At 38.3% G+C, this 16,406-nt stretch overlaps 1 protein-coding gene across 1 annotated transcript in view; it reads right to left on the bottom strand.

Moving 5' to 3' along the window:
• LOC115216236 (leucine-rich repeat-containing protein 9-like) overlaps positions 1-16,406 on the bottom strand; it is a 110,575-nt gene that overhangs the window by 27,879 nt on the left and 66,290 nt on the right. The window contains exons 22-24 of the mRNA XM_029786345.2: positions 15,475-15,585; positions 13,252-13,539; positions 11,025-11,147 (exon numbers count right to left, since the gene is read on the bottom strand). Of these exons, the coding sequence (XP_029642205.2) occupies positions 11,025-11,147; positions 13,252-13,539; positions 15,475-15,585 (522 nt within the window). The remainder of the gene's footprint in view (positions 1-11,024; positions 11,148-13,251; positions 13,540-15,474; positions 15,586-16,406) is intronic.

Consider the following 16,406-nt stretch of genomic DNA (forward strand, 5'->3'; position numbering starts at 1 on the left):
GATCAGGTGATGAAAGTCATGGAGAGGATCATAGCTCAACTAATTAGGGAGAGAGTAGTCTAGGCGAGATGCAGTTTTGTGCCAGGCAAAAGCACCACTGATGCTATATTTCTGGTAAGGCAGCTGCAGGAGAAGTACCAAACCAAAGATAAGCCTCTGTACTTGGCTTTTGTTGAAATGGAGAAAGCCTTTGACAGAGATCCTGATCTCTTATCTGGTGGTCAATGAAGAAACTAGGGATAGACGAGTGGTTGGTGAGAGCCGTACAAGCCATGTACAGGGATGCAGTCAGTAAGGTGAGGGTTGGCAATGTGTATAGTGATGAATTCTGGGTACACATAGGGGTTCACCAAAGATCAGTCCTCAGCTCCCTCTTGTTCATCACTGTTCTCCAGGCAATAATAGAGGAATTTAAGATGGGCTGACCCTGGGAGCTCCTCTATGCTGATGATCTTGTTCTTATGGCTGTATCACTAGAGAAGAAATTTCAGGTGTGGAAGCAAGGTCTAGAATTGAAGGGCCTTAGAATTAACCTAGCAAACACCAAAGTCTTAGTAAGCAAGAAAGCAGACAAATCACAAATGTCTTCTGGAAGATGGCTCTGCTTAATCTGTAGGAAAGGAATAGAAATAATTTCCATAAGATGTGTAAAGAAGTGCCAATCTCTAATTGTGGAGGGAACCTGTGAAAGAGGTGGACCCAGGACGATGAGGGACGAAGTGGTGAAGCATGATCTTTGAATGTTGGGCCTCACAGAGGCAATGACTAGTGACCAAGACCTTTGGCGAAGACCTCTCAAGCCAAGTGAAATTGTAGTTGTGGCTGATGCTGGTGTCATGTAACTAGCACCTCTGCCAGTGGCTCACAAAAAGCACCTTTTGAGCATTGGGCCTCACGGACGCAATGACAAACGGTTGAGACCTTTAGCAATATGCTGTGCTTGAGTAGAAGACTCACTGAACCATGTGAAATCATAGTTGTGGCAGATACTAGTGTCATGCCACTGGCACCCATGCCAGTGTCATGGAAAATCAGCTGTTACCATCTCTGGTTGGTCGGCATTAGGAAGCGCATCCAGCCATAGAAACCATGCCAAATCACATTAGAACCTGATGCATCTCTCCAGCTAATCAGTTCCAGTCAAATTGTCTAACCCATGCCAGCATGGAAAATGGGTGTTAAATGATGATGGTGATGATGGTATATATATATATATATATATATATATATCATCATAATCATTATCATTCAACACCCATTTTCCATGTATATATATATATATATTTATACATACACACACAAACATAAACATATATATATATATCATACATACACACATTTTTCTATATAAGCATTTGTATATATATACACCATGCTTGTGCTTTCACATGTACATTTTTATATATTTTGGGGTAGAATTCTCCCTGGCTGGCTCCTGTCAACCATTCTACCTATGCATGCATGGAAGATAGGACATTAAAAGATGATGATGATGACACCCCCCACACCCACTGAGATATAATTATACATATATTGTGCTGTGCGCGAGAAGACCCGGCAGGACAAGTGAGTCCATAACCCGTGGCCTTCTACATGGGATGGAGCCAGCCTACGTATGCATACCTTCCCTTCTTGGGACACAAAACTCTACTTGTGAAGACCTGTTGAGGCAAGTGAGGATCAGAATCAAAATCAATCAATGGAAATTGCAGATGTGTTACCAGTGCCGGTGGCATGTCGAAACTCTACTTGTGAAGACCTGTTGAGGCAAGTGAGGATCAGAATCGAAATCGATCAATGGAAACTGCAGATGTGTTACCAGTGCCGGTGGCATGTAAGAGAACCTTCCGTTTCACGACCGTTGCCAGCACCGCCCCGTTTCGTGTCCGTTGCCAGCCTCGCCTGGCCCTCGTGCCGGTGGCACATAAAAAGCACCATCCGTTCGTGGCCGTTTGCCAGCTCTGTCTGGCACCTGTGCGGGTGGCACGTAAAAAGCACCCACTACACTCTCGGAGTGGTTGGCGTTAGGAAGGGCATCCAGCCGTAGAAACACTGCCAGATTTGACTGGGCCTGATGAAGCCTTCTGGCTTCACAGACCCCAGTAGAACCGTCCAACCCATGCTAGCATGGAAAACGGACGCTAAACGATGATGATGATACACACACATATATATACATGGTCTGACCAATAACTATCCAGACCGTTACCATAGTAATGAAGCTAATGCATGCAGAGTGAAGCCACTTGGCACAGATTGACCTTGAACTCTGCCGTGCCTGCGCACTAAGTTTTAAAGTTCTAGCTTACTTCCAGTGTTTACAGCAGTGCTTGGAAGGAAGGTGTGTAGTGTGTGATTGTTGCTTTGACCACAACAAAGTTGAGCAGAGAATCTGCATCAAATTTTGGCAATACCTGCTCAGAGGCCCGTGCAAAGTTTTCAAAAAGATTTTGTTCTTGACACAATCAAAGAGATCTTGCGCACCTTGAAACTCGAATGTCATTTTGATCAGCTGAAAGCAGTCTTGGCACAAACTTGACAGACACGCATCTCGTAAATGGACTGAACTGAACTGTAATGAATCTGCACAGCCTCTGATAACTCATGGACGGTGATTCAGAGATTTCTCCTCCCAGCAGCATGCACATCTGCTGGTTGCAAGCCTCCCAGAACGTTTGTCACTATTAACATTTTTTGGGCCATCTTGGAAACATCTGGACCAATCGTACACTTGTGTGCAGCTCATACACTCCTCTCTACACACTTTCTGTGACTTTATGTAGGCCTCTGAGCAGGTATTGCCATGACAGCCTTCTCTGTCATGGTCAATGTGATGATCACATGCTACACACCTTCCTTACAAGTACTGTTGTAAACAGCAAAAGTTTAGAATGTTAAAATATCCATTGTTCCATGGTAGCATGGGTTTTTCCTCCCAGCAGCATGTACATCAGAGTCCAAGGTCATTCTTTGCCAAGCGGCTTCATTTCGCATGCTTTGGCTTTGTTACTATGGCAACAGTCTAGATACTTATTGATCCGACCTTGTATATATATATATATATATTATATATATATATATATATATATATCAGAGACGTGCCACCTAGGTAGGCAAGGTAGTCAGTGCCTACCTTGAATAAAATAGATCAATAGCAGCATTTTCCTTTTATGGCAAAATATGCATATAATTCAATAAAATCATGAAGGATGCTCTGATTACTATGCATAAAATGTAAAATATTTGATTTTTTTGTAGATTAAGTAGACATAATTCACACCTGCTTTTCAATCTCAGTATTTAAGCTATACATAGTACTGCTGTAGTACATGTGCTGCATACATTCCTACAACAATGTTTTCTTTATGTGCTATAAAGGCAGAAGTGAATCTGCCTCCGACTCAGTCGCAGGCCTATATTTGACTTATTTTTTGTGTGTTATCCTACATAAGGTTTACCAACTGCCTACTGTGAGTAATTACAGGCAGCACATGCCTGATATATAATATATGTATATATATATATATTACGGAGATGTACTTGCATAGCAAGTGATTTGATCTGAGATCGTGTGCTGAAACGAAAACAATTGCAGCGTGGAAGGTGTTTGTAAGCCATTTAACCCTTTAGTGTTCAGATTACTCTGTTAAATGTAAGACTTTTTTCACTCAAATCGTTTTTGAATTAATCATACATTATCTTATAGCTTTGAAGTTTCAATGGTATGATAGTTTATTCTTAGAATGTCAATGTAGGTTAGGTGTGAGAGGCTAAATATGGCCAGTTTGAATGTAAAAACATGTAGGATATTTGGGCCGGATATGGCTGGCTTAAACACCAAAGGGTTAAGAAACACACAAAAGCCGTTCATTCACTTCAACATTTAAGTTTAATTTGTCAAAATATTTTCGGCGCTTTAAGATGCTACCTGTCCACTGACAAAAATTCGTGCTGCATCTGCTTATATATATATATATATATATATATATATATATATATATTATATTTATCTTTTATTAAACTTTTAATACTTTTGATATATATTTAAAATAATATAAATTAATTAATTTTATGTATTGGCTTGTTTTTCATTGTTTGATTTGCCTAATAGTGGTTTTATCTCTAATTTAATATAATATAATATAATATGGTGGTTCTATTGAGGAGAGTAGTGACAAAAAAAAAAAAAAAAAATGCGCAACTCCATTGTCTCCCGAGACAGAAAGGATGCCAAACAATATAATATATTTATACTATAAAATTGGATTTAATCCTAAATCTGATTTTTCCCTGTAAGTTTGGATTTATTCCCTAATATTTTATATATATATATATATATATATCTTTATATATATATACACACACGTGTGCACTCACACATGCCCACATAGCCAGCCATACATACACACACGCAGCCTTGCATCTTTATAGTTATATAAAATATAAAGATTATATAAAATGCAAGAGATATAAATAATATGACATCAAGCAATAATATAAATACAAAAAAAAACTTAAATTCTAAATTACCTGGGTCATAATAAAATATGCATTATCATACTCAAATAATAGGTATGAGTGCACTTTTTGCTGCACAGAATAAGAGGAAATTCTTAAAAGTCCAGGTAATATCCTTAATAAGTTCCATGAACTTATGAGAATGGAATGCTTATATAGCCTTAGAAACATTTTTTTAGGAAGGCATACCTTTCAGACAACTTTCTATAACATTTTTTCATCCATATCCTCTAATGTAGCTAAACAGAGGCATTGTAGTAGTCCACTACATCTTTATTCCATAAATAGTGAAATATATGATAGTCCAGTATATAGTTTCGAAACTCTATGTCTGTGATTTATTAGGATCTTTGTCTTGCAAGTTACTTGGTGACCCTACCAGTGTTGGTGCCAAGCAAAAAACATCCAGTCCACAATGTAAAGTGTTTGGCATTTGGAAGGGCATCCGGCTGCAAAAATCATGCCAAACTGACTTCACCTGTGCTTGTGTCACATAAAAAACACTCGGCCCATGCTACTGGGTGGTGGGTAACAGGAAGGGCATCCAGCTATAAAAACCATGCCAAAACAGACACAGAAGTCTGGTGCAGTCTTCTACCTAACCAGCTCCTGTCAAACTCTCTAACCTGTGCCAGGTTGGGTGGAAGGCAGACGTTAAACAATGATGATGATGATGATAATCCTTCAGTTAATGCTTGATTTCAATCATTTGGATTAGATCTCTTTATATTTTAGATAACTATAAAGATCATCATCATTATCATTGTTTAACGTCTGCTTTCGATGCTAGCATGGGTTGGCAAACCAGATGGCTGCACCAGACTCCAATCTGATCTGGCAGAGTTTCTACAGCTGGATGCCCTTCCTTATGCTAACCACTCCAAGAGTGTAGTGGATGCTTTTACGTACTCTGGCTATATGTGTGTATGTGTGCTTGTATGTGTATATATATGTGTGCATGTGTATGTGCATGTGTGTGTGTGCATGCTTGTGTGTGTATGTATGTGTGTATCGATAAGTACGAATTTGGTGTGAATGCATATGCATGATGTGTAAATATATGAATGCTTATATAGAGAAATATAAAAGTAGATATGTATATATATGTGTGTATGTATGTAAGTACGTATGTATATATGTATGTATGTATGTGTATGTGTATATATATATATATAATAACAAAATAATAAATAAAACATATGCATATATACATACATATATGTATATATGTACCTACATCTATATGTATATATACATGCATATATGGGTACAGGACACCCAAAAAATGTCGAACTGAATGAGAAACGAAAACATAAAAACAAAACCAAGGAAATGGACATTTTTCTTAAACAACGAAAAAATAGAGTACAAGACATACATCACAAGGAACATTCCCCTTCTTCAGCCATATATATATATATATATATTTATTTATGTTTATGAATTTGTTTTGCAAGATTGCTGATGTGAAATCATGTGTTGAAACAGATATTGTTGTATTTCAGGATGGTCTTTATTTTTCTTGCCAAATAAACAGATGCACTACATATTTGTTCTTCACTTCAGATTTATTTAAAAAATTTTATTATTGTTCTTATTTTATGTCTTATGTCTGGGAATCTTTCGTCACACGTCCTGTAACCTCTTCAGCAACTCTCCATCCCATGTGTTGCTCTCGGTCTGTTTAGTTCACAGAAAAAAAAAAAAAAAGAAAAGAAAAAAAGAATCTGAAGTGAAGAATGAATATATACTGCATGTGTTTATTTGGAAAAAAAAAAAAAGACCATCCTGAAATATAACAATAAATATATATATATATATAATATATATGTATATGGGTACAGGACGTCACAAAACGTAAACAACTGGAAATACGAAAACCACATGAATTATAAAACACAAAGGCAAACTCGGGTATGCAAACAAAGAGATAAACAAATGGAAAACAAGACAAGTAACATAACGAACAACCCTTCATCAGTTGTCAGCTGTTCTTCTACTCCTGCTTGAAATGTAGAGTAACTGAACAGCCGACAACTGATGAAGGGTCCCTCTTTAGGTTACTTGTCTTGTTTTCCATTTTTTTCTCGTTCTTAGCATACCCAAGTTTTCCTTCGTATTTCATGTTGTTTCCGTATTTCATAATTCATATCGTTTTCGTATTTCATGTTGTTTACATTTTGTCATGTTCTGTACCCATATATGCATATATATATATATATAAATATACTGTTGTGTCTGGGGAGAGTCATTTTCTTTTTGTTACTTATAATTTAACACACTCACCGGTAAAATTTCCATTTATTTTTATTTTCCTAAAATTTTCGTTGCGTCTTGCAACCTTTTCAAGAGTCAAGACTATTGAAAAGGTTGCAAGATGCAATGAAAATTTTAGGAAAATAAAAATAAGAAATAAGTGGAAATTTTATCGGTGAGTGTGTTAAATTATAAGGCACAAAAAGAAAATGACTCTCCCCAGACACAACAGAATATGCTTCAACACACGAACTCATATAAAGAATCTTGCAAACCAAATCCAAAAACGAAATATATATATATACATATATATGTAAGTATGTACATATATATGTATATATGCATATATATATATATATATATATATATATATATATGTAAGTATGTACATATATATGTATATATGCATAATATATATATATATATACATATATATGTAAGTATGTACATATATATGTATATATGCATATATGCATATATATTATATATATATATGCATATATATATATATATATATATATATATATATATACACATATATATGTAAGTATGTACATATATATATGCATATATGCATATATATATATATATAATACAAATAAGAAAATGGAAAAACAATTTAGTTGGTTCATCAGCTTTAGGATATTAGAAAAATGAGAACCTTAATAACATACATATCATCATCATCATCATTTAGTGTCCGTTTTCCATGCTAGCATGGGTTGGACGGTTCTACTGGGGTCTGTGAAGCCGGAAGGCTTCATCAGGCCCAGTCAGATCTGGCAGTGTTTCTACGGCTGGATGCCCTTCCTAATGCCAACCACTCCGTGAGTGTAGTGGGTGCTTTTTACGTGCCACCTGCACAGGTGCTAGACAGAGCTGGCAAACGGCCACGAACGGATGGTGCTTTTACGTGCCACAGGCACGAGGGCCAGGCGAGGTTGGCAATGGACACGAACGGATGGTGCTTTTACGTGCCACCGGCACGCCAGACGGGGCGGCGCCGACAACGACCACGATCGGATGGTTCGCTTAACCACAGCTGCAATTTCCACTGATGTTGATCGACCTCAATTTTGGTTCTGCTTTCTGATATCTGATTTGATTTGGTTTGATTTTGATTTTGATTTTGACTGTTCTCACTGGTCTTGCCGGGTCTTCTCACGCACAGCATACTTCCATAGGTCTCGGTCTCTAGTCATTTCCTTGGTGAGACCTAAAGTTCGAAGGTCATGCTTCACCACCTCGTCCCAGGTTTTCCTGGGTCTACCTCTTCCACAGGTTCCCTCAACTGCTAGGGTGTGGCACTTTTGCACACAACTATCTTCACCCATTCTCGTCACATGCCCATACCAGCGCAGACGTCTCTCTTGCACACCACAACTGATGCTTCTTAGGTCCAACTTTTCTCTCAAGGTACTTACACTCTGTCGATTATGAACACTGACATTACACATCCATCGGAGCATACTGGCTTCATTTCTTGCGAGCTTACGCATATCCTCAGCAGTCACAGCCCATGTTTCACTACCATGTAGCATGGCTGTACGTACACATGCATCATACAGTCCGCCTTTTACTCTGAGCGAGAGGCCTTTTGTCACCAGTAGGGGTAAGAGCTCTCTAAACTTTGCCCAGGCTATTCTTACTCTAGCAGTTACACTTTCAGCACCCCCAGCCTCGCTACTGACTTGGTCACCTAGGTAGCGGAAGCTATCAACTACTTCTAGTTTTTCTCCCTGGAACGTGGTAGAAGTTGGTCTCTGCACATTTTCAGTGTTTATTGCTCCTGAGCATCTGCCACAGACAAAAACTATTTTCCTAGTTAGCCTTCCTTTGACATTGCTGCACCTCTTATGTGTCCATAGCTTGCACTTGGTGCACCTTATAGAGTTTCTACCTCCACCTTTTTTACAGATCGAGCAGGGCCATCTACCTGAAGGCGTTTGTGACTTGTCTACTTTCCTACTTATTAGGACTTTGGTTTTGGCTAGGTTGATTCTAAGGCCCTTCGATTCTAAACCTTGCTTCCACACCTGAAACTTCTCCTCCAGTTCTGATAGTGACTCAGCAATTAGAGCAAGGTCATCAGCTCCCAGGGGCATCCTGTCTTGAATTCCTCCGTTATTGCCTGGAGGACTATGATAAATAGGAGGGGACTGAGGACTGAACCTTGGTGGACCCCAACCTCTACCTGGAATTCTTCACTGTACTCGTTGCCAACCCTCACCTTACTAGCAGCGTCTCTGTACATGGCTCGCACAGCTCTCACTAACCATTCATCTATCCCTAGTTTCCTCATTGACCACCAGATAAGGGATCGGGGGACCCTGTCGAAGGCTTTCTCCATGTCAACAAAAGCCAGGTACAGGGGCTTATCTTTGGCTAGGTATTTCTCCTGCAGCTGTCTTACCAGGAATATAGCATCAGTAGTACTTTTCCCTGGCACGAACCCAAACTGCATCTCATCTAAGCTAATTCTCTCTCTAATTAGTTGGGCTATAACCCTCTCCGTAACCTTCATTACCTGATCCAGCAGCTTGATACCTCTGTAGTTATTTGTATCTAGGGTGTCACCTTTACCTTTGTAGCAGTTGACTATTATGCTGCTACACCAGTCATTGGGTATGACTCCTTCGTGTATCACCTGGTTAACTATACGGGTGACTAGGCTATAGCCGACACTACCAGATATTTTGAGCATCTCTGCAGTAATACCTGATGGGCCTGGGGCTTTCCCTGTTTTCATGCTTGTAATTGCCTTAACTACTAAGGAACTGTCAACTCGGATTGCTGGTCCCTCTGTTGGGTCGACATTCGGCAGACTCTCTTTATCCCATTCATTTTCCTCATTCAGCAACCTTTCATAGTGGCATCTCCAAACCTCTCTCTTTGCATCCTCATTTAGCGCAAGTGAACCGTCATCCTTGCGAACACATTTCTCTCCTACCACGTCACGATTCTCTCTCACACACTGTCTTGCAACACGAAATACCTCAAGTCTTTCATCCTCCCGGCGCAGGACATTGGCAAATTTTTTCTTATCTGCTTCCCCTCTGGCTAAATACACCTGCCTCCTAGCTTCCCTTCTGGCAGTCTGATACACTTCCCTGCTACCACCGTTCTTCCAGTCCTTCCAAGCCTGTTTCTTTTGTCTAATAGCCCTGTCAACAATATTGTTCCACCACGACGTTATTTTGGGTCTTGAGGGGACTTTGCACCAGCCACAGATCTGGTCAGTGGCTTTCAGCAGGTTGTCCCTTAGAAGCGTCCAGTTGTCTTCTACCCCATGTGTAGCTATACCCCCTTCTATTTCGTCAAAGGCTTCTATAATTCAATACATATGAGATAAGAATACAATTATAAAATCTTAATATAAATTATTGAAATCATTAAAATCATTCTTACAGCTGTTTCAGCCTATGGAAAAAAGTAGTTTTTCAGTGCCTATAGTTGTCAATTATATTTAGGTTGTAGGCATTTAAAAATGGGGTACTTATATATAACCATAGGCCTCGTCAGAGATTATAAAGAACTTTCAAAATATAAATACATGAAACAGGATACACGTACAATTTAATATATAAATATAAACAAATATCCATATACACATACACATATATACACATACATAAGCAAAGTATATACACCTTTACATGTGTATAAATACATAATAAGCACAATTAATCAATAGGTCCAAGTAAATAGACCATTCGTCATATACATATATATACATATATACTGGAACATATACATACGTCCATGCTCAAGACTACATAAAAAATATTTAATTATTACTATTATTATTATCATTATTATTATTATTATATTTATCAATAATAACAATATTATTAGATTTAGAGTAATCTTCACTTCACAATACATATTATAGTAGATGCCAATATATCATATATTACGATACAATATAAACAATTCATAATGGTAGATTTAATTTTATAAATTTTAAAACCACAATCAATACAAACAGATATATATATATATATGTATATAAAACATACAGTTAGACCAGGGTTGTTACAATATTGTTCTTCTTCATACACACAAATCCATGCGTATGGGCAACATATACAAGCAACATGTACATATATATACATATGTACAAATATACACCAATATCTATACGAGGATTTACGCCTGATGTTTTATCTTACTGATCTTCCTAAAATTGTTTTAGATGGCTTGGCTGCTTCCTACTGGTATATATACTGAAACAAATGAATGAAACTTACCACAGGGATGCCATCTAAGAGATGCAATCCTCGTAAATGGAAAATAACATAGGAACGGTAATCCTCATGTTCCTCAATCATTGGATTTCCAGAGAAATGAGCAATAGTTAAGTTCTTCAAGTTCTAAAGAATAGTAAATAATAACAGTGATAATTCACATATAGTAATTAACAAAGTGTATTTATTTGTTCTAATGGAAATGGAGTGACAGTAAAAGTAAAATGAAAGTGAGTAAATGGATGAGGTTGTTTATCATACTGCTCTTAATGGTGGACAGGGAAACAGTGTGTGAAGTGAGAGAATTAAAACGATAGTAAATTGGACTAAGAGGTATAAAAATATCCTTGATATACTGATAAAGAACAATGGGAAACAAGAAAAACTTTATGGAACTTAGTTTGATATGAATATTGTGATAAAAAAGCTTCTAGAGTAATGTTGATTACAAATAAATCTTTCAGGATGGCTCTATGGTTAAGAAGGTTGTTTCTAGATTATGTTGCTTTGGATTCACTCTATTGCATAACATTGTCAGCAAGTGTCTTCTACAATTGCATTGGGCTGACCAATGCCTTGTGAAAGAATTTGGTGGATGGAAACTGAAAGAAGCCCATGTTTGTGCATGCATGATTGTGTGAATGTTTACAAAACTATGCCCAGCTGCAGGCACAGATGGGGAGGGACATCACTGTTTACAACTCAGTTACAAATGGTGATGTCATTATTCATGGCTGGATTCCAATCAGTGGAGTTTGTTGACAATTTCTATCAACAAGTCATCCACTAACTCTGTGCTTTCAAGTTACTTTGAAATACAAATCCCTTACTCAAAAAATATGTAAGAGTTAGTGACAGGAAGTGCATCTGGCTATAAAAAAAACTTGCCTCAGAATTTTCTACTGTCAAAGCCTTTCTGTAAATATAGTGTTTTTGTAAGTACAGTATAATATAGTTTTGAATGGATATGCTCTGAACTTTGCCCTGCCTAATCTTAGCTGTGAGAATAAGATTAAGCTGGGCAAAGTTCAGAGAGCTCCAACCCCTGCTGGCAACAAAGGGCCTCTCTCTTAAAATGAAAGACAGATTGTTTGATGCCTGTGTGTGAACAGCTATGCTACATGGCAGTGAAACAACCGAGGACATGTGTAGGCTTGGAAGAAATGAAGCCTGTATGCTTCCCTGGATGTGCAATGTCAGTGTGCATGTTCGAGAGAGTGTAAGCATCTAGAGAGAAAAGTTATGTCTAAGAGGAATCAGATGTGGTGTGCAAGAGAGATGACTGCACTGATATGGTCATGTGATGCATATGGATGAGGACAGCTGTGTAAAGAAGTGCCGATCTCTAACTGTGGAGGGAACCTGTGGCAGAGGTAGACCCAAGAAGACATGGGATGAGGTGGTGAAACATGATCTTTGAACTTTGAGCCTCACAGAGGCAATGACTAGTGACTGAGACCTTTGGTGATGTGCTGTGCACACCTATTTCTGCCCTCACTCTTGATCACTCTCTCTTTCCTCTTGCTTGTCCCCTCTAGCTAGATAACCAAGTATCTCCTTTACATTGGCACATCTGTTTATGTCCTCTTTCTTGTATTACTCTCCCCTCTCTCTGGCCAGGTAACCATGTACCTCCTCTATGGCAAGACACCTGTTTCTGCTTCTCTGTTTCTCTGTCACACCCTAATCTTTCCTCATCTGATACAAGATATCCTCCCCCTCTCATAATTCCTTGTCTTGCAAGTTAATTGGTGATCCTGTCGGTGTTGGTGCCATGTAAAAAGCAACCAGTCCACACTGCAAGGTGGTTGGCATTTGGAAGGGCAACCAGCAGTGAAAATCATGCCAAAACTGACCTCGCCTGTACTGGTGCCACATAAAAAGCATACAGTCCACTCTGTGGGGTGGTTGGTGTTAGGAAGGGCATCCAGCCATAAAAACCATGCCAAAACAGACACAGTAGCTTTGGTAGTTGTCTACCTGGCTGGCTCCTATCAACTGTCCTACCCAAGCATGTATGCAAGATGGATGTTAAATGATGATGATGATGATAATATATATATATATGTATACATGTATGGATCCATACAAACACACACACACACACACTCTCCAATCTGAAGCTACAGTGGAAGACACCATTTGTCATTGCAACTCCCAATCAGTTTTCATTTAGTTTTAAATTTGAAAATAAGTTTATTTAAAAAAAGGGAATATTTTATTTTTTTACCTTAACACTGATAATTTCTCTGGGATTAGTTATTTTGTTGTTGGTCAAATATAGTTGTTGAAGATTTGTAAGTTTGTTGAAATTTTCCAGACTAGTAAACAGGTTATTTTCTAATGATAGATAGGACAGTTTGACCAAATTTGTCAGGCAACTTGCATTTAGTTTTTCTAAATAGTTGTGTGATAGATGCAGCTTCTGCAATTTTACCAACTGTGAAATATCTCCGAGCTGATTGATGCAGTTGTTGGCAGCTGAGATTTCTTCAAGACAAAGGCACTGTTTCAGACACTAAAATTAAAATAAAAGAACCCCCGCCAGTAAAAATCAAAAATTAATATTTTTGCCAGTATGGAAAAGGAAACATTAAATGATGATGATGATGATGATGATTATCTCTCCTAGAAAATTACAGATGATAAAACTCATTACATATATTTATATGTTACTACATGTGATGAGTAATGATGTTTTGATCAGAATCATTCAAGGGACCTTAAACAATGATGTTGATAATGATTTCAAATATATTAATCTCTCCTCCAATCCTTAGATAATTGCAGAATTTAGCATTCATAAAATACATTTGTATGTTGTGTGTGAGATGAGTTATGATGTTTTGGTCAGGGTCCTGTGCAAAAGAAGCTACAAATGGTCAAATTGACGTGGTACCTGCAGGTCAGTCGTTCATATTTGGATGTTGTCTCTGTATTATGTCAGTAAACAGGGATCTTATCTCCTAACAGATGTGAATTTGTGCTACTGATAGGTGTAATTCATGGGAGTAAACAGTGGATAAATCTATCTTGATTTTACAGATTCATTGGCAAGAGTTTATCCCAATTTCCATGGCATTTAAGGATTTCAGAGTACAAGACCAACTTCACTGAACAGGACACCATTCCATCATAAAATGAAACCCACTTCCAATTATTTCCAGAACTTATTTTTTTAGCTAACTGTACTGCAACAACCTGAAATGAAGTGTTAACCCTTTCACTTACAGATTATTTTGTAAGTGAATATTTATTCACATTGTTTTGAAATAATCATGCCTTATCTTGTAGCTTTGAGATTTTGATGACGTGATTGTTTATTCTTAAAATGACATTGTTTATTTTTAGGCGCAGGAGTGGCTGTGTGGTAAGTAGCTTGCTTACCAACCACATGGTTCTGGGTTCAGTCTCACTGCATGGCACCTTGGGCAAGTGTCTTCTACTATAGCCTCAGGCCGACCAAAGCCTTGTGAGTGGATTTGGTAGACGGAAACTGAAAGAAGCCTGTCGTATATATATATATATATATATATATATATATATATATGTATGTATGTGTGTGTATATATTTGTGTGTCTGTGTTTGTCCCCCCAACATCGCTTGACAACCAATGCTGGTGTGTTTAGGTCCCCATAACTTAGCGGTTCGGCAAAAGAGACCGATAGAATAAGTACTAGGCTTACAAAGAATAAGTCCTGGGGTCGATTTGCTCGACTAAAGGCGGTGCTCCAGCATGGCCACAGTCAAATGACTGAAACAAGTAATAGAGACTTTGTAGCACAGGTGTGAGAGGTTGGCTCTTGCCAATTTGAACATAAGACAGGTAATATATTTTGGCCAAAAATAGCTGGTTTAATCCCAAAGCATTTAAAATGGCTATATCCAGCCACAATATTCTGCCTGCTTCATGTTCAAATGGACCAGATCCAATATCCTACACCCGTCATTCTAAAAATAAATAGTCACATCATCGAAATCTTGAAGCCACGAGATAATGCGTGATTAATTCAAAACAATGTGAATAAATAATCATTAAATTCGACAGAGTAATCTGAATGCTTAAAGGTTAAATGCTAAAGTGTTAATCAACGACTTAACATGTTATCTAGTTTATGAAACAAATCCATAACCCTGCAGTTGTGAGCCCAGTAGTGGTAGTAGTAGTAGTAGTGGTGGTGGTGGTAATGGCGCTGTTAGTAGTGGTAGTATTAGTGGCAGTGATGATGGTGGTAGTAGTAATAGTAGTAGTAGTAGTGGTAATGGTGCTGTTAGTAGTGGTAGTATTAGTGGAAGTGATGATGGTGGTAGTTGTGGTGGTAGTAGTAATAGTAGTAGTAGCGGTAGTAGTGGTGATGCTAGTAGTAGTAGTAGTAGTGGTGGTGGTGGTGGTGGTAGTAGTAGTAGAAGTAGTATTATGGTCTCTGAAGAGAGGAGAGTTGTGCTACCTACATGTAAAGTGGTTAGTTGATTTCCATCCAAAGACAGCCACCTCAGTAAGAGTAGTTTGCCAACAATAGTTAAGTCCTGCAGGTAACAGTGATCAAGGCACAGGGAGGTGATCTGGAGGGTAAGAGAGAGAGAGAGAGGAAATAGAGCATAAGAGAAAAGGTAATAGTGATCAAGGCACAGGGAGGTGATCTGGAGGGTAAGAGAGAGAGAGAGAGAAATAGAGCATAAGAGAAAAGGTAATAGAGACAAAGAAGAGAGGAAGAAGAAGAAGAGAAGGGTAAGGAGAGAAGGGGAGAAAGACGGGGTGGGTGAAGTGAGAAAGAGGGAGAAATGAGGTATGGGAGGCAAAGAGGTGAAAATATGGAAAAAAAAAGAAAAAGAGAGAAAAAGTGATGAGAGACAGGGAGAAAAAGAGAAGTGAATTAGAGAGAGAGAGAGACGAAATAGAGCATAAGAGAAAAGGTGATAGAGACAAAGAAGAGAGGAAGAAGAGAAGAGTAAGGAGAGAAGGGGAGAAAGACGGGGTGGGTGAAGTGAGAAAGGGGGAGAAATGAGGTATGGGAGGCAAAGAGGTGAAAATATGGAAAAAAAAAGAAAAAGAGAGAAAAATGATGAGAGACAGGGAGAAAAAGAGAAGTGAATTAGAGAGAGAGAGAGACGAAATAGAGCATAAGAGAAAAGGTGATAGAGACAAAGAAGAGAGGAAGAAGAGAAGAGTAAGGAGAGAAGGGGAGAAAGACGGGGTGGGTGAAGTGAGAAAGGGGGAGAAATGAGGTATGGGAGGCAAAGAGGTGAAAATATGGAAAAAAAAAGAAAAAGAGAGAAAAAGTGATGAGAGACGGAGAAAAAGAGAAGTGAATTAGAGAGAGAGAGAGAGGAAATAGAGCATAAGAGAAAAGGTGATAGAGACAAAGAAGAGAGGAAGAAGAGAA

The sequence above is a fragment of the Octopus sinensis genome, linkage group LG10 (genome assembly GCF_006345805.1).
Source record: "Octopus sinensis linkage group LG10, ASM634580v1, whole genome shotgun sequence".
Lineage (NCBI taxonomy): Eukaryota > Metazoa > Mollusca > Cephalopoda > Octopoda > Octopodidae > Octopus > Octopus sinensis.